Source organism: Protopterus annectens, chromosome 15.part0, assembly GCF_019279795.1.
Source record: "Protopterus annectens isolate FY-2018-M chromosome 15.part0, PAN1.0, whole genome shotgun sequence".
Lineage (NCBI taxonomy): Eukaryota > Metazoa > Chordata > Ceratodontiformes > Protopteridae > Protopterus > Protopterus annectens.
Window position 1 is genome coordinate 419,836,679 of NC_056749.1, and position 25,386 is coordinate 419,862,064.

The 25,386-nt window shown below is 37.2% G+C and overlaps 1 protein-coding gene across 1 annotated transcript in view; it reads right to left on the bottom strand.

Moving 5' to 3' along the window:
- The window catches only part of LOC122789841, a 151,744-nt gene that overhangs the window by 31,252 nt on the left and 95,106 nt on the right, over nt 1–25,386 (bottom strand). Inside the window, exon 5 of the mRNA XM_044057277.1 lies at nt 22,083–22,409. Coding sequence (XP_043913212.1) covers nt 22,083–22,409 — 327 coding nt within the window. The remainder of the gene's footprint in view (nt 1–22,082; nt 22,410–25,386) is intronic.

Sequence of the window (25,386 nt, forward strand, 5' to 3'; positions counted from 1 at the left end):
TTATTTGGAATACCCAAAATTCATAAAAACATGGTTAATCCACCATTTAGACCAATTGTTGCGGCCAGGGGTTCTAAAACGGAACCATTAGCATCATTTATAGATTTCACAACTAAGAAGATTTTGGACAACTTGCCACATATATTAAAAGACTCTTGGCATTGTCTGGACTGTCTAAGGACCTTGACTGAAGCACATCTAGGGAAATTTCAGTTTGTAACTGTTGACATTATAAATCTATTTTCAGTGATTCTCCATGATATTGGATTAGATTGGTTTGGTAGGAGTTTGGACAATTACAGTGATATACATCAGGTAAAGAGAGGCCTATTGGTGGACATGATGCGGATTGTACTGGAGAACAACTACATTGGGTTTGAAGATGAATTCTACAGACAATCCACTGGGGTGGCTATGGGCGCTAAATGTGCGCCCATATATGCTTATTTAGTTTTAGCGGAATGGGAGGAACAGTTTGTGTTGACATCTGAATACAGATCAAAGATGATTATTTGTCTGAGATTTTTGGACGACATCCTATTCCTCTGGAAAGGCACTCAGGATGAACTGGATGAATTTATTAAATATTTGAACAACACTACTTCATTTTTGAAATTTACACACAAAGTTGACAGCAAGACTATTGATTATTTGGATTTACGACTATACATTAAAGATGGAGAGATTGAATCCAACATATACAGGAAGAAAACTTACAGTAATTCATTTTTACATTATGACAGTTGCCATCCCCATTATGTCAAGAAGAACGTGGCCAAAGGCCAGATGATTAGGTTGTCTCGCATTGTTAGTGAAGACAACAAATTCATAGAAGAACTGGAGGTTTTGAGGGAATTGTTTGTCCAAAGGGGCAATCCCTTGGACATGCTTACCATGCTTCAACATGATGTCACTAGAAGAAGGGCCACAGATTTTATTCCCATTTTGGATGACACACAAAGGACATTTGACAATAATACAACAAGGACCATTAAACAAAAAAACAAGAACATTCCAACTGCAACGGTCTTACAATACAATTTTTTAGCTATGGAAGTTAAAAATGTCATTCAAAGGACATGGGAAAATATAGTCCCTGCAGACCTATATTGACACACTAGGTAAAGCTCCACTTTTTATAAAAAGTAGGGGTTCAAATATTAAGGAGATTCTGGAGAGAACACCTATGACCTTTGGCCAAAGACCCGCTAAGATGGCTAAATGTGGCAATTTTAAAGCATGTAAATATATTAACGATGGCCCCTATGTTACAGTGGGGAATTTTAAGAGGACACTAAAGAGCCAGGGTTATTGTAATTGTAACACCAATATGGTAATTTACGTGGCTACCTGTTTATCCTGTCCAGCAAAGAATCCTAGAACATTACAGAGACATCAAAAACAAAAAATCTACCAATTCACTATACAACCATATTAAAAATTGTTCTAATTTTAGGAAATTTTTATTTTTTGTTATAGATAGGCTTTACACTAAAGAGTTTGGGGGAGATTATAAAACTATTCTAGAGGTTAGAGAATGCCTATGGCAGATACAATTAGATGCCAGTAGTGCCCCAGGCATTAATGACACCCTATCTCTAGCTTGTATTTTAAAACACAAGGCAGCTTGTATTTAACATAAATGAACAATGGCTCTTTCCCCCTTTCTCTTTTGGACATTACACATAGGAGTTATATCTATTGATTTTTCATATTATTTTTTATACAACTTTTTATAAATTCTGTTGAGCCTTTGTTAGTATATTAGCATTTGTAATATTCATTTTGGGTTTTGTTATATTATTATGTATTGTGTGAGGAAGGGTTGAGTTTTGAAGGGTATAAAAGTAGTTTAATTGACAACCAAATGGTTAATTTCTAAAAGTTCTTGAGATGATGGATTCATTGTATTCAATCACGTTTGATTACATTGACAATTACAAAGTGTATTTAAAGACTGTGATTAAGCATGTGAACTGACTCTGAAGATGCCCTAAAAGGGTGAAAGCGCTTAGTCAGTGAAGTTTGTTACTATGTATTCTCAATAAAGGTTTTTGGTGATTTTATCTGAGATCACCAGTGTGCTTTTTTACTTTAGCTTCAAATTCTCCCTAATTCTATCTTGTCTTGCCCTCCTTGAGATTAGATGAAACTTTTCATTGCTTAGTACTTACCTATGAACCTATCAGTTCTTCCTGTTCTATGAACTCAGGTGGATTTCAAAGGTAGCAAGCAATCCTTATCATAGGAATGAAAGGGAAAATTGTAAAAGTGACCTTATCAACAGACAAAGCAGTGGTTATCCAGCTGGAGGACACTGTGAATATACCTGAAAAAAATTCTCAAAGATTCATAATAAGCATAGACATACATCAGGGTGTTATGGAGAGAAGGCAAATGTAAAAACATGAATTCTTTGGGACCAAACTTTCATACAAATCAAAGAAAAATCTAACTAAACCCTTTAAAATCAAGCTACATAAAATATAGGATGCAGACATATCCCTGACCTATAAGAACAGGCTATAGTAGTACAAATTCACAAAGAAAGGGTCACATCAAGACTCATCCTCTTGACCAATGTTCTATACGCAATCATGGTTAGAGTAATTCAAACAATGAGACAGAGGACGTACTTCTGTTATGGAACACTATGGGTTTGTTGATCAGCTCACAGCAAACACACCATCACTGAAAATCTAGGGACAATGGTAAAATCTAGGGACAATGGTAAACAACTACTACTTCAGCTCTGACCAGTTCATATTTACCAAAGCCAGAAGAGCATATTCCTTAACTTGTCTAATTCTAAAGGTCTTGTCTGGTTAATCCAGGGAAATTATTGTACCACTTTATAACTAACTGATCTGACACAATACCAAATACAGTGCTGCATTTTATAGCCTTCATACAAGCTACCTAAAACGACTTGAAAAAGTGAAATAATTACATCCCAGAAAAATTGCAGGGCTGGAAAACGAACTATTCAGAAAGGGTCAGATATTGCCATTACATTTTTCTTGCAGAATGCAAAGAGGTGACTTGTACCTCATATCCAAGGCAATGTGCCTTGCAATTCTTATGAAAGCTTATGTCTGAAATACACTGCTGGGAAGCTAACACAAAACTCGGAAGCATAGTATTAAATATAAATATCACTCAGAAAACAAAAAAAAAAAGTGACACTACATAATGCTTTCCAAGACCCTGGAATAAGCATCCCTTTACAAAATATTTAACTTGTTTCAAAAAAATCATCCTGATAAATGTAGAAAATATCAGCATGAAGTTATATGTCAAACTTGACATTCAAGCCTATATACGTATGTATGTATATATATATATATATATATATATATATATATATATATATATATATATATGGATTCCTATTACAAGAACGAAAGTTCACTACTTCAAACTTGTAATAGGAAGCCTCACTTCTGCGAAAGTTCACTTTAACGAAAGTGAACTTTTGCGTAAGTGCACTTCACCGAAAACACTGCAACACAGTGGAGGACATAAGAAACAAGCTATGTCCTCCACTATGGTGCAATAGTCATGGACCTTAGGGTTAGGGCACGGGTTAGGGTAAGGGGATAGTTAGTAAAGCTATCCCCTTAGCCTAACCCATGCCCTAACCCTAAGGTTCGTGACTATCACACCATAGTGGAGGACATTGCTATGTCCTTCACTGTGCTGCAGTCATCATGGACCTTAGGGTTAGGGCACTGGGCATGGTACTATGACCCGTGCCCTAACCCTAAGGTCCGTGAGTACTGCAAGGAAGTTCAGTACAACACCCGTTCGTTGTACTGAACGTCACTTAAGTGCACTTTCAATTAAGTGCACTTTCTCTGCAGTGAGCATTCCATGCACTATTTCGAATTAGTGAAAATTCGATCTAGTGTATGGAACCCATACATATATATATATATATATATATATATATATATATATATATATATATATATTTGTGTGTGCCTCTTTCTCTCTCTCTATGTATGTATATATATATATATATATATATATATATATATATATATATGTGTGTGTGTGTGTGTGTGTGTGTGTTTGTGTATTAAACAAGGTTATGTCTTTTGATTTTAACAAACTTCAACAAGTTGTTTACAGAGATAAGAACACACAGACACTAATATCATCATGTCTTTGCACATCACATGTCAGGGGAAAAAAGCGTGCACTCAGAATTCTCATGATAAGATGTATTTCTAGCATCATGCTGAACTTCTCACTCGCTCCACAGACTAGGGTTGCTATAGGTCATTCTGCAGCCAAAGGACATGTGCGGAAACACTTGTATGTTCTTGGGGAGTAATTTGTATATCTCCTACGATGTTTGCATAAGGCAAATTTATAATTGTTTTGTCTTATAATTCCTACTCAGGCACAGCAAAACAAAGACAGGCAGAATATAAAAATGTATCCATCAATAAATATGAACTGACAGCAATAATAGCCCACTGGGATATCACGGGCAGTAAAAAGAAAGGATTGTGGCTTGATGTAGACCAATCTATATGTCTCATAAATTTGTAAAAATGTTTTATATCACTGTCTTCAATAAAAGGGACAATAAATGTTTATATTTCAGGATTTTGTAAACTAGAGTATCCAGTTTATTAGTATGACAATGAAAATAAGTTATCAGACATAAGTATGGAATGTGGTATAAGTTCAGTTCAAATGGGTGTGGTACATATAGCCTGCTGAACCAAATGACATGCCTAGATTTCTACCATATAACATCACCATTTCACATGCAGTCTTCAATCCACCAAGTAGCACACCTATGCATTTTAATCCAAGGTGTATAATTGGTTCCAAAATAAAACAAGGAAGATGACTGGATGGCCCCGCCCACTGTATGTGAAAAACTGTCATGACATAACACAAATCTATAATTATATCCTTGAGTCATGGGTTTAGCTGGTAAAGTTACATTGTTTTGTTTGCTGTAATTAGATAGATACAATTAAACTGTCTGGGTCTTCCCACCTGTTTACCTGTCTAGATCATCCATTTAGCTGGTTGTTAGCCTCAGTTTCCAAGGAACCCATTTCTGATGCATTTACTCAAGTTCATCAAGGTCAAAGTAATCTTTTTATGGTGCTGCCTCTATAAGACAGAAGAAGCTTTAATGCATTTATATATCAGTTTTGATAAGTTAATAAATGTGACTAGTGTTAGTTTTTATCTAAAACTAAACATCGATACTGCTGCAGCTGATTTATACAGAATCTGAACTCCTGGTTAAAAAAGTTTTACTGCAACTCGAAAATTATAGAGGCACATGCCACAGGGACATGTATGCAATTCAGACACACAGGTTCAAATTCTAAAAGACTTGCACCTAGTTTAAGTGATTAATTTTGGTGTGAGGCCTACCTGTAAAACAGTCTTATATCACAATAAGCCATTCACAATGGCAGTAAGTAAAAATCCAAGCTACAAACCAATTTAATCTTCCTGTCCTTACAGTTTTGGAGTGATTGACTGGCCCCAAAATGTGTTGGATATATTAGACAGGAAAACAAGAAGGATGCTTCATGGTCAGCAAATGATTTATAAAAATCAGTGCATACCAAGATTATATATTCCCAGTTCTGAAGGAGGAATGGGCCTCCTTGAAAATGATTACATGTATAGATCTGCAATCGTGAGATTCCACACATATATGCTGACCTCACAAGACCCAAATGTAGTGAAAGTTTGGAAATATGAGGAGAATAAATCTAAGATGACTATTCTACTTAATCTAGCAAAAGCATATCTGCATCAAGCAGGAATGGAAATCAAACCAGAAGTAAATCAAAACCAGGCAGCAAATAAATGTGTCAAAAAACAAAAGAAAGAATATAAGGTGAAGGACCAGATGAGAAGGCAAGAAATGTGGAAAATGCATAAATATAGTTGCAAGTATCGAAAACTTCTGGAAGAACCTCATGTTGATCAGGTTGAATGCATGATGGTTAAGGAGAGGTGAATTCAAACAACATGATGAAAGTTTAATATTGGCATCCGAAGATAGTGGGCTACATTCACGCTGCTTTACAAAGTCCAGTGAACATGTGGAAGAAACAGACAAATGTAGGTTTTGTAAAACTGAATTGAAAACAGTGGCACACCTCTTTGCTGGCTGTGACATACTAATGTCAGGACTGTATACTGAAACGTGGCAAGGCTGCTGCACTGGGGATTGTGCAAACATTAAGGTATTGAAGTGCCTGAAAAACACTGGAAACATGAGCCACAAATGATGTTTACATCACATGGGATCACCCATTACCAACGGCTCAAAAGATAGATGCTAGAAAAGTGGATATAAGTGGTCCATGAAAAGAAGACAAAAATAGCACTGATCACTGAAATCGCCACACCCAGTGACTACAGTCTTTTGCATACAGAGAGACACAAAGTCATAAAATATCAGGATTTGCAAGCAGAAATGAGAGCAACGTGGAAGAAAGATACCCAGACAGTTCCAACAGTAGTAGGAGCAACGAGTCTTATAAAAAAGAATCTACAATTGTATTTAGATATGTTAGCAATCCATGTAACTCCATACAAATTGCAGAAGGAGACATTACTGGACACATTGTGGGTGCTACAAAGAGCACTTCTAGCCAGCATCAAAGACTGAAACAATACTAATTTCATGTACTTTAATTGTACTTTGACTTAGGAATGGGATCCAGTCCCATCATGGTATTAGAAACCCAAAAGACTTGGAGAAATTAAAAAAGGCAGTATGTCTTTCTGAATCTGGTCCATAGACTATATTGTGCTATATTAATTACATTTGTTGTCAAACTCTAAGAAGGCTCAGTAAGGAGGAACATGTTATACATCTGGCAAGGGCATTTTCTCGTAGCTAACGTGAAACCCAGTTTTACTTATTTACTTGCAAACCCCAATATATAGCTACACACACACACACACACAGACACACACACGCACACACAGACACACACACACACACACACACACACACACACACACACACACACACACACACACACACACACACACACACACACACACACACACACACACACACACAAACACTCTGTCATTCCTGGGTGAGAATAGTGTCTCTGAATCCTATCAGACCTCATAGACCTGAGTGTTTTAACTTACAATGCATTTCAGCTGAATCCTCCCCTTAGGGCTCATTGCTTCCAGCATCACTATTAATGCCTCTGGGGTTCCAGTTCCACTACATTTCACTAAAAGTCAATTGGTGGAACTTTCAACCAGATGAAGCAAACTAGTCAAAGCTTCAACCAGATGAAAGAATCATAATACAATATACTAAATCTATGCTAATCCCATACTACACTCCCCCTCATTCTCTTACTTACATATATGAATGCCACATTCACACAGAGAAAAAAGGCCAAAGGTTTGAATCATTGTTGGTACATAAAAACAACCCACACTGGCAAAGAGTCCTTACAGAGAGCAGCACCTGGTGAGTACGAATTGGGGAAGTATACTCGATGAGTGGAAATCTCATCCCCTCTATACTTGTCCAAGAGTAGTGAAGCTTGCTGGTGGGTAATCTCCAAGAGAAGTATCTCGCGGGCGGTTCCGCGTAGCTTTGGGCGGGGAGTGGGCGTTGCTGACATGATTGGCAGGTGCCCGAGAATGCATCAAAGTAGCGTGTCACATACTCTCAGAGAAAGGCACAGTTATAGGCAGGGTTTGTACATGATCAGAGGAGCACAGACCACTATACCCATAATGTCCCAGAACCAGCAGCAGCAGTACTAGTGGACTTTTGTTACATTTAGGTAAAGTGCTAGAAGTAATGTTTTTCCAGTACAGCCATTTAGCCCCTATATGGCTCCCTTATGATTATGACTAGTGGGCTGAGAGATGGTATACTGTCTCCTAACTTCTCACTTTGCAAAAACACCAGTTAGAGGTATTCCCCTTCCCCCTGCACTGTCTCAGCTGGCCACAGAGTTGCTGAAACAGAATACCTAATAATCTGCTAAGTGTAAGAGCTTAGACTCTTTTTGATGAATGAACAACAGTCATTATGTTTGCTGATGACTGTATGAAGTTGTACCAAAACACTCTTCATCACATTCCAAAAGTAAATTAGTGCTACTGCGCATCCTGCGAGGTACTTCCCTTGGAGATTACCCACTTCCGTACACTAATCACTATAGTAACCAAAGCTGGTTAGGAAACCCGTGAATCGCCAAGCAAACTCTCTCCTTATCAAAGATATACACACACTAATAATACAAGGAAAGAAAATAACGGCACAAATACTTCTAATTAAACACAACCAGGTAATCTCCAAGTCACTTGGAGGTTACCCTTTTTACTTCTGCTGTGTTTATCAAGAATAAAGTGAAAAGAAATTGCCGTTATGCTGTACTGTGTGCGTTTATTTACAATCAAATGTGTATGTGTGTGTGTAGACTTGTACTTGCTTTTCCTTTCAATACACTTGTACTTGCATTTTTTTTCAACTGTTCAACGGGTTCATTAGGGCTGATTCTGACTTCTGCTGTGTTTAAGAAATTGCCGCTATGATGTACTGCGAGCATTTATTTACAATCCAATTTGTTTAAACAGAATTGCCCTATTATATTTTTCACATGGTTACATGGCATTTCGGAATATATGCAGACAGTATTCAACGGGTTCTTCAATATTAATGCGCTTGGCTAGGAGGCATGTTTGGGGCGGGCTTTGCTACTGCGCATCCTGCGAGGTACTTCACTTGGAGATTACCTGCTGGTGTACATCTGTGAGAAGGAACTACATCTGGAATACCCATCACAGTATAGTACATTTCATCCTTTCTTCTTTCAGAATAATTCTTGTCAAGCACTAGTCCTAGTGTTTAGCAAGGGCATGTGTCTCCAAGTTAAAGGTGGCCCTAGGACAAAAAGGTGTTTTTTAAGATTCGATCTATGAAGCAACTGGTTTAAGGCCATGAAACTGCGTTATACTTCTTATTTATGTGCATCTCCATGTCCCTGTCAGACAGCAGCTTACCAAATCAAAGATCTTGCTCTGCACACAGTTTTTACCAGTTGCCATTTAGCAGTTGTATAGTCTCTTGTTATTCCATGTTGATTTACGGTAAAACTTCTCCATGGCTTCATTCATTTTTTTAAACTGTCAGGCATATATACTCTTCTTCTCTGTGGTCATCTTCTAACACTACTCTTTAGCATATCTGTTCTTAATGTTACTCTTCTATTCAGGAACATCATAACAGGCATGCCATTATTGCATGGTTTGCATTTCTGCAGACAAAAAAATAAATTAAGTCGTAATTGTTTGTTATGTTGGCCCATAGCTTTGACTGTCTTTTTAAACTTTTGCACAGACCTTTTTGTCGGCTTTCTGAATGGTGAGGCATAGGTATAATATGTTTTATACTATTCTATTTGATGAAGGCCTTGAGATCTTCTGATACAAATTGCATCTTATTACTTACAATTTGTTTATTAAAGCAAATGTTTTACAAATGATGTGTAATTGCTTGTTGGAATGTTAACTGAAAAACCTTTGTTTGCTAAATTACTGAAATATGAAATTATTTGTTGGCAGTTCTCCATATCAACATTTTTGAATGTGTTGAAGGAACTGGAAAAAAGGAGAAATTTGTTTTATTTGCCAAAACAGGTATTGTCCTTTTTTGTGACTGCTTTGCCCTGGATTTAATATATTTATGTTAATTGGTGTGAGGAGTAAAGTCCTTCCTGGGATTGTAGCCATTTTTTTATTGAATTGTTTATTCATTTGACTTACATTTGTTGGATTACTTTTGATGAACATAGAATAATAGGATTTTAATTTTTACAGCAGCACTAGCACCTATTCAGAACATAGTCCTTAGTACTGAACTTGTCCTTTATAAATTGCATTCAAACAATCTCATGTAATCTGGAATGCCCATCTACTGCTAAGAGGAATACAATATTAGTGAAAGAACTTACACAATTAATATACATGTGCTCCCATGTAAAGGAAGACCATTTCCAGGGGTGCAGTAGTGCTTGTTTAGGTACATTCTGATCACATAACTTCCTATGTAACCTTTAGTCAAGTCCTCAATTTGCTTATCTATGTTAGCTCTCATTACAAAAGTTTAAGCAAGAGAATTGTTTTACTAACCCAGTGTGTCCCTTATAAAGAGTGTCCACTGCTCTAGAGTGTAAATTCTTCAGAATCGGCACTGTACAGCTCCACATTTACACTGTCTGGGACGCTGATAACTGCAAGTTCCATGCTGCGTAAGTCAAGTATGATACATTATCATACCAAGAGTATCCATTTATGTACTTATATCTGCAGTGGATCATTCCACATTTCTGTCTAAAGCATAACATTATCATGCCTAGGTGATTCATTTATGATTAAGTCAAACACTTATGACAGCAATAGGACATTGTTTCTCTCAAAATAGCAATGTTACTAAACCTATATGATCCTTTTCTGATTGTCATATACTTTTGACAGCAATGGATCATTCTTTGTTTGTGTCTGAATAGTAATATCATACTGAGGTGATCCTTTTGTGATTAAATCTTACATTTTTGATAGCAATAGGTCATTCCTAGTTTCTCTCTAAAGTGTAACAATTTTCACTGGGAATGGTTTAAATATACAAATGTAGTAAAAAGCTTAGGGTGTCAGTAGCACTTGCTTCCACTCGTTTCTTATAAGGAAGATATGATAAATTCACCAAAATTTCATGTTACTTGGTTCCTTCATATTCGCTGTTATATAAATGAACCCCTAAGTATAGGTTACTGGCCACGTTTCAGTGAACAGTCCTTCTGCCATTCGCTATTATATAAATGAACCCCTAAGTCTAGGTTACAGGCCATGTTTCAGTATACAGTCCTTCTGCCATTCACTATTATATAAATGAACCCCTAAGTCTAGGTTACAGGTCACGTTTCAGTATACAGTCCTTCTGACATTTGCTATTATATAAATGAACCCCTAAATCTAGGTTACAGACCACATTTTACCTTCTGCCATTCGCTATTATATAAATGAACCCCTAAGTCTAGGCTACAGAGTGCTGCAGGTGGCTGGAACACCACTTTGTTAAGGTAAGAAATGGATATTAATATCTGTTTAGACAAGACCAGCATACATCATTTTCTGTAAATGTGCTGATTAAACATTTCTATCTCCCATACCAAGCTGAGGGTTTTTTTTGACTATTTCATGATAGTTTCTCTCTGTTTTCAGCAATGATCATCAGTGTCAGTGGTTAACAATTAGCATGCTCACCTTTGTCAGTGGAAGATCAGAAAGCTCTGGGTTTTAGTCCCAATACAAGTGACTGGATTGCTGACACTGCAATTCAGCATTAGGGGGATGCTGAAGTCTTGAGTGTATCATCCTTCAGATGAGATGTTAAACCAGGGTCCTATCTGCCTGACTTGGTGGCAGCAGCTCAGGTGGATATAAAAGAGTCAGCAGCACCTATCAAAAAGAGCAAGGAAAGGTACTCAGTGCCCTGGCCAAATGTTCCTTAGTAGCAGTAACACCGCCACGGGTCTCCCCTGAAAAGAGACCACTACCTTAGTGGGACTCATCCTGGTAAGTAGGTAGATAGATAGATAGATAGATAGATAGATAGATAGACAGACAGACAGACAGATAGACAGACAGACAAATAAACTGTGAACTAAATGCAAAGGTGGATCTTTTCTTACTATCTAGGATAGTGCGATAAAAAGTGTGCTGATTCCATAAGTTGAAGCATCATATACCAGATGTATAAGTAAAGTGAGCATAAATTTGGCGAGCATTTTATCTGATGTTGTCATTTTCTCATTGCAAAGAAAGTGCATTCACAATCTACTATTCAATTTTACATTCACCATTCTGCAACAATGTGCCCAAGGGATACCAATCTGACCTGTGGCATGTATTTATGCTAATACCTCACCAGTAAAATGGAATCTCAGTTGTGATTCATTATAAAGTTTTACTGCCTTAACATCATCATCAGCCCCCTTTTTCCCATTTTTCTACATGGAGTCGGGGTATCATGTTAACTGTCGCCAGCTCTCTCAATTCAGTGCCACACTCCTGCCTTCTTCAACACTCATGCCTGACTGCCTGCTCCTTAAGACTGGCGCCATTATACCTTACGATTTTTTGAAGGCCATTTTGTTGTTCGCATGCCCACCATTGAACATTGTAACCTTGAAAAGCTCAGGCCTGTTCGAGCTATTTCAAAAAATAGCCACTCGAATATTATCATGGTAATACTGCTTATTCTGAATCCCTTACAATGTTGGTCAGTGGTCTTGTACCACATGTCCACTGCAGATGCCACTCCAAAAGCAGCTGTAATGAAAAAAAAATTGTGCAAGTTAATGTCTTAATGGTCAAGAATTATCAATAAGATCTTCCAATTTCATCTTTCATTATACCTGTGTCAAGTAAAGTTTTTTGAAATGTTTCACTACCCTATCCAGTTATGGATGATAATATGTCCTCTGTTCTTAGCAAGGGATAACATATTGCATGCAACAGTGGTTTTCTACTGATCCAGAAAAATCTGAATATATGAAAAGCTCCAGTTTTGTGTCTTTAAACACAAACATTAATGGTGTGCCAAACACAGTCTATATGCAGTAGACAATGAAATCTCCTGCCTTTTCATCTCCAGTTTAGGCCAAATTCTATAGGGAATCATAATTGCTTTATGGAATTACAGAGTAGTGTTGCATTTACTTCAGTTGTATCCTTCAAATCCTTTGTTGTACCATTTTCCATTTAAAAAAAAGTTACAGGTGTCTACCAGCAATTTCAACAGCTACAAAGCTGCAGCCTTTTTGCTATTTTATTAGACTTCCAGATGCATCTTGTTAATGGCACATCAGGTCAGCTCAACCTTCAATATTCATTTCTGGCTGGACAGGGGTGACCCTCCATTATTCCAAAGATACAAATTCAGTGAATATACATTATGTACTAATGCTGGAGGCACATGGGATTTATCTTCAGAACCCTCATTCTTCCTTGTTCTGATCACTACCACCACTACTACTGTTATAATACCATAGGAGATAAACATTGTTTGTATAGTTTTGAAATAATTATGGACAGTACAGCTTCTGTATTTACCTCCAGTTTAATCTTCACCACAGACACTTATGAGGGTAATCAATTTTTTTTCTGTTGTCATCAGCTGTACTGTAGAATTCTAAGTGTATCACATTGTGCTATCATCCATTTAACTTCCAGTTTTATCTGATGTGGCATCATGTGCGCATTTCCCATTTTTATGTGGAGTTTGCCACTTAGCTTACTTGCACAGTCTTTCAACCTAGCCTTTTGTGTTTTTTGAGCATACCAATAATTATCAGCCTTATATGGTATTTCGCCACACCAAAAATATGCTATCATCAGCCTTATATGGTATAGGGTGGCTGCGGTGGTGCAGCAGTTAGCATTGCTGCCTCACAGCAAGAAGTTCTCCAGTTCGATCCTCGGCTGGGGTGCCTTCTGTGCAGAGTCTGCATGTCCTCCCTGTGGTCGTGTGGGTTTCTTCCAGATGCTCAGGTTTCCTCCCATATCCCAAAGACATGCTGTAGGTGGATAGGATACTCTAAACTGGCCATAGGCATGACTGTGTGCATGTGTGTGCCTTCTGTGGAAGGTTGGGCACCTGGCTGGCAACTAGACACCGTAAAACTCCACTGCCAATCATGAGCGGATAGGTGATCTGCTGTGGCAATCCCTAACTGGGAAAAGCCAAAATAAGAAGAAAAATCAGTCTTATATGGCATCTCACCACACCACAAATATGCTGTTATCAGCCTTATATGGTATCTCACCACACCAAAGATATGCTATTTCTATAGCCACAGATAGTTAATACTTGATGTAGTGTTACATTTTGTTTGGAAGTGGTCCTTGTTGTATGTCCTTAGAATGCATGGCACAAGCAAGTCTATCTCTGAAGCACCAACTAACCCCACCCCCCCAAAAAAATGACTGTTTTTGACCAGTGTTCACATTGGTGCCATATAATCTGAAATAGTTTCATATATTGTCTGATTGCTTTTATTCTACCTGAAATGTTCCATTGCAACAAACAATTTCAGACTCTGCTGGCTCAGTAAGGTTTCTGGAACATCTCTGAAGGATATTTGAAATGACATTGTTTTTGCTGCAAGGTTACATCATAGTCTATACATTTTGGCACCTATAACATTAAGCAACTCAAAAATACCTTTATTACTGATATCACTAACAAAAACAACACAGCTCCACTGTCTAGCAATAAATTGTAATACAAGTTACAAAATCGTCTATGACATCATTCAGCAAATTTGTCCATTCAATATACCTTCATCTTTTGTTACTGTTTGGGTCAAACGCAATTAAATGTATAAGAAATGTATGCACAGGAAGCCTGTTTTTAATAATAACAATCTGAATGACATTCAATCTGTATTGTTTTCATTATTTCTAAAATTGTAACTAATTATGGAAAGCAAGGGCATAGACAGGCATACTCAGTGTATTCAACATTTTCTCTGAGGCTCTCTGAGAAAAGTATGGTAATATAATGAAAAAGCTAGCATCTATAAAACAGATCTGTACATAATATGCTTGCATACAGGAAAACTCATCAAAAATGTCTTTTCATGACTGCAGATAGTAACATTTGCAAATGTACTGTACCTTTTCAGGTCTATTGGGTAACATGTAAAGAAATGCATACATTTTTCACACCTCTCACCTGTCCAGATTTACTCAGAATGTCAAGATTTTTGGCTAATATTTTTGATCTGTTCCTTATAAAAATTGTTGTTTTCTGACAAATGATTCAGGCTTGAAGTCACTAAATAATGGCAAATATTATTTGAATGTCACATTTCAAATCCTTCAGAAAATGCATGCTAACAGAAAACCTTTTATTCTACCGACTTTCTAAGTTTATATGAGGCATTTTTTAAATTTGTCCATATTGTCAGGCCTTTGTCCCCCCATTATTTTGGCTTTCTCCAGATTTAGGTTCATAGGTTCATAGATTAGTACTAAGCTAACTGCCCTTGCGAGCCATTTTAAGCCTAGCCAATTGTCCCTTGTGAGACTCGAACCCTGCACCTTGTGTTTGTAAGGCAAACACCTTAACCATTAAGCCACCCTCCTTCTGCTAAGAGGTTGAGAGCTATTGGGAGGTGGTGGGGGACAATAACATACGTAATGAATAGAAATATCAGGTTACACCCTTAGTGAAAAAAGGGGCAGCTTTAAAAGGAAGAACTGTATAAATAGCCATGCAATGTAGCATGTACGTAGAATAAGAATGAGGTAACAGAATAAACATTTTAAACAATGGCACATTCCATGAAACAAGAGCTCCCAAAGACGTAAAACAATTATCAGATAAACTGTTATGGGCTTATAAAAACAAGTAGAGCCAACAGCTAAAAGTGTCTGTAAGAATCAAGATAAATCCAGCAAAAAATACAGAACACGAACGTCCAAAACAGGTAGTGTAGTGCAATAGTAAAGCTTTTGAGTAAAACTCCTTCTCAGTACTAAATAAAATCACTACACTTCCGACATCTTATATATATATATATATATATATATATATATATATATATATATATATACATTGCCAGCCAATGACATAATACAAACAATTATCACATTAAAATACTTCTAAAAACTTGTGGATTTAAATTTATTTATTTATTTAAATTTGTTGACCGGGAGTGTCCAACTGGACGTGGGTCCATTTTCAGCGGAGGCCCGGGGAGAAAAGCTCCACAGTAAAATAAACAGACAGTAGTTACATTGGATTACATAGCGATTAACAATTTAACATAGAAATTACTTACAACATATTTACAGATGAAGAACATAGTACATCAGTAGACAACTAGAATCTTTATCTGTGAAGTACATAACAGGCATTAACAAATGTAACAATGAGAAGTTCCTGCTGTATAATAAGTACTAGGCTTATGAGCATCTGAGCTTGCTATAATCAAGGTAGTTAGTGGAGTGGAAAGAAAGGTAGTGGTTGGATGGGGTGGATGATATTAGAGTGGGAGTTGCAAGGGCATAGCCAGCATGTTTTAGGTGCGCTTTTAATAAAGTTTTGAAGTTGGTGCATGATGGTATGGAGGTAATTGTGGGTGGGAGTGAGTTCCATAATTTGGCTATGGTGCAAGAGAATAGTGCTTCACCAGCAGAGTTATTGGCTTTAGTGATCTGCAAGTGATTTTTGTTGCTGGATCTTAGTGGTCTGGTGGTGCGATAGGGTTGGAGTAGATTCTGGAGGGATGGGACATTTAGTGGATGGTTTACTAGTTTGTGGGAGAGTGAGAGTTGATACCACTGAAGGAGGTGAGGGAGTTCAAGCCAGCCCAGTTCAGCAAGTGAGAGACAGTGGTGACTACGGTAGGATGCCCCTGTGGCGAATTTGGCGATTTTGTTGTAGCAGGTCTCTAGCTTGTTTAGATCGCATTGCCTTAGGTTGGTATATACTGGAGAGGCATAAAGTAGGGTGGAGATAAGGTGGGAATTTGCTACTGAAATCTTTGCTGCTTTGGTGAGAAATTGTTTATTTCTGTATAATGCTCCTAGTTTTTTGTGGACTTTTTTTATGGTCATGCATATGTGAATGTCAAATTTTAGTTTATTGTCTATTTCCACTCCTAGCAATTTGGTGTGTTCAGTTGGGTATATAGTGGTGTTGTCTTTTGCTGTGATGTTAAAGTGAGAGTTGTTTTGAGTATGTTTGGTGGGTTGGAAGATGAGTAGTTTAGTTTTGTTTGAGTTGAGTATTAATTGGGCATCGGATAACCATGTTTCAACAGAGGAAAAGGCTTCCTGTGTGACTTTTTGCAGTTTGGGTAGGGACTGGGCTGAGCAGATGATGGTCGAGTCATCTGCGTATTGGATGAGTGTGCCATGTTTGGTGGCAGAGGCTAGATTATTGGTGTAAACAGAGAAAAGTAGGGGTCCAAGGATGGATCCTTGGGGAACCCCTATGGAGACAGGTAGTTGGGGAGATATGTCATTCTGCCATACAACGGATTGTTGGTGGTCAGACAGGTAACTCTGAAACCAGTTGGTGACTGATTGTGAGAAGGATAGGTTATTGAGGACAGAGATAAGTTGTTTGTGTGGGACCATGTCAAATGCTTTAGATAGGTCTAGGAAAGTAGCAGAGGAGAGATAGCCATTGTTTTTATGCTGAAGGATAGTGTTAGTAAAAGAGAGTAAGGCAGTGGTGGTGCTATGGTTTGGTCGGAAACCATGCTGAGTACTGGAAAGGAGGTTGTTAGTAAGGAGGTAGTCTGAGACCTGAGAGTGTATGCATCTCTCTAGTATTTTGGAGAGTGGAGAGAGAATAGCTATGGGGTGGTAATTGGTTAGTTCTGCAGAGGGTCCGCCTTTGTGGAGGGGAATTATATGTGAGGCTTTCCACAATGTGGAAACGTAACTTTCTGACAGAGATCGGTTAATCAAGATGGATACTGGGTAGGCCAGAGCATCAGCTGAGATTTGTAGGTATTCACTTGGGAGGTTGTCTGCTGCTAATTTGGTGGGTTTAAGTTTAGTTAAGAGTTTTTTATGTTGGAGGTAGGTACAGGAGAAAAAGAGAAGGCAGTGGGGAGATTACTAGTTGAAGGTGTGGGTTGGAGGGGAGGGGGGTTGTGTTGTTTAGCTAGTGATAGCATGGTTTGGGTGAAGTGTGTGTTGAATGAGGTAGCAATATTTTCTGAGGAGTGAGGGATGTTAGGAGGAGGGGTACTGACTTTATCTGGGTGGAGGATGGAGTTTATGGAGGACCAGAATTGTTTGGGGCTGTGTTGTGAGGAGTCTAGGGCAGACTGGTAGTATTGGAATTTGTCCTGTTTTATTAGCTTTTTGACTCTATTGTGTAGTTCTAGGAATTTCTGTCTAGCTGCGGGGGTTTTGGTTTTGCGCCAGTGCTCCCAGGCTTTATCCCTGTTTTTCATTTCTGACTTAGTGGTTTTCTGTAGCCATGGGGAGGGTTGTGCTTTGGTTCTGGAAAATCTTATGGGGGCATGGTAATTAAGGATGTTCAGGAAGGTAGTATTAAAAAATTCAACTGAGTCATCTAGACTGAGGTACTTTAGAGCATGCCAGTTACATTCTTTGAGGGATGAGATGAATGTGAGTGGGTTAAAGTTTATTTTTTTATGTATTTGACGATAGATGACAGGTTTAGCTTGGTACAGGTATTTTTTGAGTAGGAATGTTGGGGAGTGATCACTGAGGCTATCTGATAAGCAGCCTGTTATATATGACTGGGGGTTCTTACTGACTAGTATCCAATCCAGGGTAGTGTGCTTGCTGGAGTTTTTATTTATCCTTGTTGGTGACTGGACTAGTTGGGTGAAGCCATGAAGGTGTACATGATGGGTTTGATTGTTGCCAGAACAGGATTGCCAGTCAATATTGAAATCACCTAAGATGATAGTTTCTTGGGGGAGATGGCGGGTAGACCAGCTGAGGAGGTTTTCTAGTGGAGGGATGTTTTGGCCAGGTGGGAAGTAGCATCCAATTATGTTGATGGTTTTGTTTTGGTTAATTTTGAGGTTGGTATATATTATTTCTTCATTGCCTATTTGTGGAGCTGATGATTTTAAGATCTGGATGTTTAGATGCTGTTTAAATATTATAGATACACCACCTCCTTTTTTGTTTAGCTGGTCTACTCTTAGTATGCCGTAACCTGTAGGGAGTATTTGCTCACTGGTAATGTGAGGTTTTAGCCAGGTTTCTGTCAGGATGACTATATCTGGGGAGTACAAGTCTATGGTGGCAAGGACTTCATGGACTTTGTTGGATATACTTCTAATATTTAGGCTTAGTAGAAGGAAGTCTCTTGGCTTTCTATTGGCTGTAATATGGGAGAAGTTGTGGTTTCTAGTCTGATTATGAGGATTGGGGTTGGAGATGGTAGGGCCAGGGTTGGGGTGGATGTCTCCACTTAGGGCTAGTTTTGATATGCATGAGATTATTAGTTTTCTCAGTTTTTGAATGTGTTTGTTTATAAGGGAAACTTTATGATTGTGCTCTGTGGGTAATAGGTATGGTGGGAGGGTTACTATGTTAAGTTGTAGGGATGCTTTACGTTTGAGTAATATAGTTGGTAGAATATGTGGGGGTGCATAGGGATGGTTCTTGAGCTGGTGGGAGGGGAGTTGAGTGTGGGTGAGACATGAGTGGTGGTGTGAGTAGTAGTACAGTGGTAGTGGTTGAGTGGGGGAATGATGGAGCTTTGGTAGGATGTAAGATATGCAAGGAGAGTGCATGCAGTGAGCAAAGGAAAGATATGCTTGTACATGTTAGTTGAGGAGGTGTGATAGTAGAGGGAATATGGAGGAGGTAGTGTTGGGTTAGCGCTGTGGTTGGCTATTGGAAAGATGTGAGGGGGTTGAGTGCAATAAAGGTCCATCTTAAAGCATCTGGAAAAAAAAAAAAAAAATATATATATATATATATATATATATATATATATATATATATATATATATATATATTTGTGTGTGTGTGTGTGTGTATGTATATATCTATATATATATATATATATATATATATATATATATATACACACACACACACACACACACACACACACAAACACAAATAAAACAAACATTATGTACATTTCAAATAAAACAGAGCTTCCTAATGACTTTCTAAGAAACATAAGAATGTTTAAGCTTTAAAATTGGTTTAATGCTGTTAATCTTATTAAGGCCTGGATACAGATCTTCCCTAAAATAATTTATCCATCTGTACTCGGCCCTTTCAGTTGCATTGATAATGTCGCCCCCTCTAGGATTCACATATATTTTTTGGATAACCCTAAACTTAAATGTATGGTCAATCTCCTTATTCATAATATGACTATACAAGACATTAGTATCCACCTTTCTGCAAATTTCTAAAAGATGTGAACCGATTATTTCCTTTAGTTTACAGTTAGTTTTACCTATATAAAAACATGAACATGCCTCACAGTTTGCTAAATATATAACGTTTTCCCTCGTACACGTTGCAAATGTTCTAAAGACAAACTTAGTTTTTAAAATCGGGTGAATAAACTCGCTGACAGTATTAATATACTTACAGAACACACAAGTAAAACAAGGGGCCATCTGTTTTGTGTCCAACTGGGTTGTTATTTGTTTGCACCTAACATCCTTATAGCATAAAAGTTGTTTAAGATTTCTCTCTTTCTTAAAAGTAAAGAAAGGCTGGGCTCCTAGAATTCTGTTAAGTTCTGCATCCAATTGTAAGACAGTCCAGTTCTTTCTAATAATACCCTGTATTTTACTTGAGTGCCTATTATACTTCATCACATAACCTAAATTATGTCTCCTAGACATCTTTTCCACATTAACTGCTGTCTGATAATTCCTTCTATTCAAATAAGGTTTAGCTGCGTGACAACGTTCAGAGGTAACAAACTCAGCATTGTTTCAGCACACCCTTACTGTATGTTTCAGCACACCCTTACTGTAGCCTCTTTTTGTGAAATCATTGCTCATATTACTAATCTCACATACAAAACCAAGTTCTGTAGTGTTAAGTCAGCTTGCTCTTAAAAAATTGGCTTTTTACAATGCCATTATAGACATACCTAGGATGCATACTCGCATTATGCAGGTATCATCTAGTTTGAACTTCTTTCCTATTTATAAAAGTTTCTATATCATTGTTAGCTTTAACTAATTTCACATCCAAAAAGTTCACCTCACTACTTGAGAAATGTATATCAAAACAGAGAAAGTCTGTGGTACCATGAAGATACTTAACAAACAGCTCAAAACTACAACTAGTACCGCTCCACAACAATATAACTTCATCTACAAAGAGCTTATAAAATATAAGCTCATGATGTCTAAATCCACTCAATTAAACATCAGAAATATGCATCTCTTCCCATCTAGCTAGAACAATATTGGCGTAGCTATTATCCACAAGGGTGCCCATAGCTACACCTAATACTTGATGGTATATATATTTCCATTAAACATGAAAATATTATTCTCTAGGACAATATCTAACAAACAGCAAATAAGTGAAATTTTCTGAGATGAGAAGTTGCTATGCCTAACCAAAAATTCCCTTACTATCTGTGTCCCCACATCATTAGGGATCACAGTGAATAGGGACTTAATTTCCATAGTTACAAAGGATGTTTCAGCTATTCGATTTTCATCTAAAAAAAGCTCCTGAGACATCTAGAAAGTCACCTGTATTCTTTATGAATGCTCAACTGTAATTAAGTAAGGGCTTAAGCTGTTCATCCAGATATTTTGATATGGCCATGGTTGCCCACTTGCTTCCTGATACAATAGGCCTCATAGGGGGGACTAGTCAAGTTCTTATGGATTATAGGCACACCATAGATGAAGGGGCAAACAGGGTGCTCAATATATATGTAATTATATAACTCAGGAGTGATAGACATTTGCATTAGGTGATCATATAAATGAACTTTAATATGATATATCATCTTATTCATTTCCATACTGCTTATAATTTTGAAGGTATTAGTATCATTCAAAAAAACTGAGCACCAAATTATTATAATCAATATTCATAATTGCTGTTTTGCCCCTCCTTATCAGCAGATGTAATAATTATGTCATTCCAAGCACACAAATTAAATAAAGCTTTCCTTTCCTCTTTATTCAGATTAAAATACTTTTCAGGTTTCTCCTTAAAGAAAAGATCATATATATCATTTTCACACATTTTAAAGAAAGCAGTCACAATGGGCGAGTTAGTAGGTACAAATGTGCTACTCCTTTTAAATTCATTCACGTTACTCATGTAATTCTTAAAAAGCAACTTAAGATTCACATTTCTAACAAACAATCTGAGTTCAGTAAGGCATTCATTTAACATACCATTAATAGAGGGTATAAACGAAAGTCTTTTATCTAACAAGTTCAACTCTGCTAAGGAAAGAACACAGTCAGATAAAGTAACCGCAGTATGTCCTATCAAACTTTCCGAGTCTGTGTTACTGGGCCTACCTTCTGTCTCGCCCCGAGATCTCTCTGACAACATTCTTCTGAGTCCCTCTCTGTTGGCTCTTGCCTCTGATTCGAGGTTGCACCTGTATAGGCAGCTGTAGCTGAAATTTCTTTGTTCCTAAAAAACCTTCATTCGAAGTACAAGCTGCTTCTGATCGATCCTGTGGTCCCTTACTAACTGGTGGCACAATGTCTATCAAACAAGCAGCAGTCATATTCCCTTCTACATTGCTGTTAAAGGAATCAAGGGCCACAACTGATTCCCCTATAAGCGTAACCTCATTTTCTTGTGAAGATCTTTCTACTGCATTACTTGTAGGCAAAACGCTAGCAGTGTCAGTTGTATTTGAAGTATCAGGACCAGAAAATTAACTTTGATTAGGAGGAGTACAGGACAACTTAGTTACCTCCTTGGGCCACGAAAAAACGTGGCCTTGTTTGAAATAGTTAATGTCTCTTAGGAACTTATGTTTCTTAATAGAAATTAAATTATGTTTAAAGTTCTTTAGTCTATCCAGGGTATTTTGATACTCTTGTATTAAATTATTAAATTAATCACATACCACAAGCTCACTTTCTTTTAAAGCAGTCTCATTGCTAAGATTACACTCAATGTCCTTGAAAAAAAATATTCATAATAATCATATATTGCATACTGGTTTGCAAATTGAGCTCTTGCCACTTTTTTAATAAAATTAGATATGCATTACCATAAGTTGGCATTTTTGTGATTCTCAGTCCTCTAGGTGCAATTCCAGTCTCAATATAGGCTGAGAAGGAGAGTTGCTGCCATTGCAGTTTTTTATACTTGTGTACCAGTAATTCCAGGTCATGCATTTTACTTAAACAGTCTTCCCTTTTAGTATTAGCAGCCGGATGTACTCACACAGGTCCTGGATCCAGATGAAAGTGTCATGAAGGGATTCTCATCCACCAGAAGAAAATCTTTCATCATGATACTATTCATATTAGACAGTAGGCTGGCTAAATAAATAAAGGGCACGCTACTTGGCTCAAACAAAAACAAAACCAATAAAAACAAGTAGAGCCAACATGTCAGTAAGAATCAAGATAAATCCAGCAAAAAATACAGAACACGAACGTCCAAAACAGGTAGTAGCCAGCCAGTGATAATTGTTTGTATTATGTGACTGCCTGGCAAATATATATATATATATATGTTTGAAGTATAGTGATTTTATTTAGTATTGAGAAAGAGTTTCACTCGAAAGCTTTACTACTGCAATAAACTCCCTGTTTTGGACGTTCGTGTTCTGGATTTTTTGCTGTTATGGGCTTACACATGAAAATAATCTTTGAAAATATTTTTTTTTTATTACATAGAATATTTTTTTTATTCATGGGACAGAACCTGAGTTTTATTCTGGGATGCATCCAAAGTGTATCATTTCTGACAGTTTCTGTTATAAGAGCAACACAAATTACCCAAAATTGGTATAAAAGTACCGACAAAAGTGAGGTACTTGAAGAATGAAGAAACATTACATGGATATTTTTAAACAGAGGAATTCACTGAAAATAGTTATATGATATGCACCAAGGAACTATGACTATATGTCATATTCACAAATACATCTACTGAATGTTCAGTCAAAAAGAGGAAAGGTGCATTTGGCTCTGGGGCTGTTAATGCAGGTGGAAAGACAAATAACAAGGGATAACCTTTGTTACTGCTTACAAAGCCAACAATTATTTCACTGTGAGAAATATACTTTAAAATAATGTATAACTTTCATGTGCATTCTCAAGTGCATCCATCATATGATACAGTCATCAGTCACCTAATAGCATGGGAGGTGACATTCTATGCAAGTCATTCCTTAAGATTTAGTCATTATACAACTGCTTTAGGGCAAGTAAAGTAAGACAATGGAGCTAATACAGTCTAAGGTTTACCAGTAGCATAGATAAGTGTGGTTGCTGTAAATTACATTAACTAAAATGCCCATTAGTTTTTCTGAGCACACAATTAACAAATATAACAAGAACAGTTTATTTCTTTATTTCACTATCTACAGTGATAAATAAATGAATGATATAGGGGTTTCAGTGTAAATATGCAGAATTCTGCTTTCATAAAACTGTATCAAGCTTTACAAATCATATTAATGAGCATATTTAGGGGGGAAAACTATGAACTGGAGGCTTTCTAGCCGACACATCATCCCCAGGATTGGCTACAATGAGGAAAGACCTCAAAATCAACTAATTTGCCTGTCTCTGAATTAAGCTGTGTTACTGCTAGTGCTAATCAGGACTTTCCTGTGATAATCACCTCTGGCAGTTCATGCATCACATTGAAATAGGTGCTCCACCATTCATTCTCCCATACACAGGCAGACATTAAAAAACACACACACACACACGACGCATCCCTATATCTCTTACCTGTACCATAGTCTACTGTTTCACTGCCCCTCATAAATTATGAACGATTGCAGTCAGTCAGGAATACCAGACATTAATGTTTCAATCATCTTATTGTCCAGAAAATGAATAGTGACGCTACACTGGTTGCTCTGTTAACTTTTAAGTGACTCATACCAATATTTTAAAACTCTCCCAAGACTCATCGCGTTCTTCCTAGCTTTGTCCATAAATCATATGCACAGCGTTTAAAGGTAGTCCTCCTCACCCAGACACACACTCATCCCTCTCAACTGTCACTGATTTGAGAGAATGCCCATGATTTTGCCTTTTTTTTGTCTTTTGTTTTGTTTTGTTTTTTAACACCTTTATTAAAGTATCACTTAAGACATAGGCAAACATATATTTATAGAAAAGAAAACAAACCATGTTAATATCTTCACAGTTACAAACATTATATATCACATACATGCTTTTATACAATTATCAATCCAACATTACATAAATTGATCAATTCCTGCCTCCCCTTAAACCTCACTCCTCCTCCAAAACATTATTCTGTAGATATTGCTCCCACAATTTCCATATTTTTTTCTATGTCGTTTGCTCCTGATCTTTTCTAAAGATCCCAGTTTCATTTATTTTATCTCTGTTACAATATTCACTACTTCAGGTACACTTGGTTTAGACTTTGATTTCCATTTTCTAGTAACTGTCTTTCTAGCAGCCACCAGAATTAAACTTAACAAGGCCTTACTATATCTAGGCAATTCAGATACTGTATCCAACCTCAAAAAATTATTTCTTTAGTTACACCCATTTGCTCACCCAATATTTCTACTCTATAGGGAATTTTTAATGTCTACTAACTCATTACACTCCCAAAACATATGTTCCCAGCAAACTCTTTCTTCCT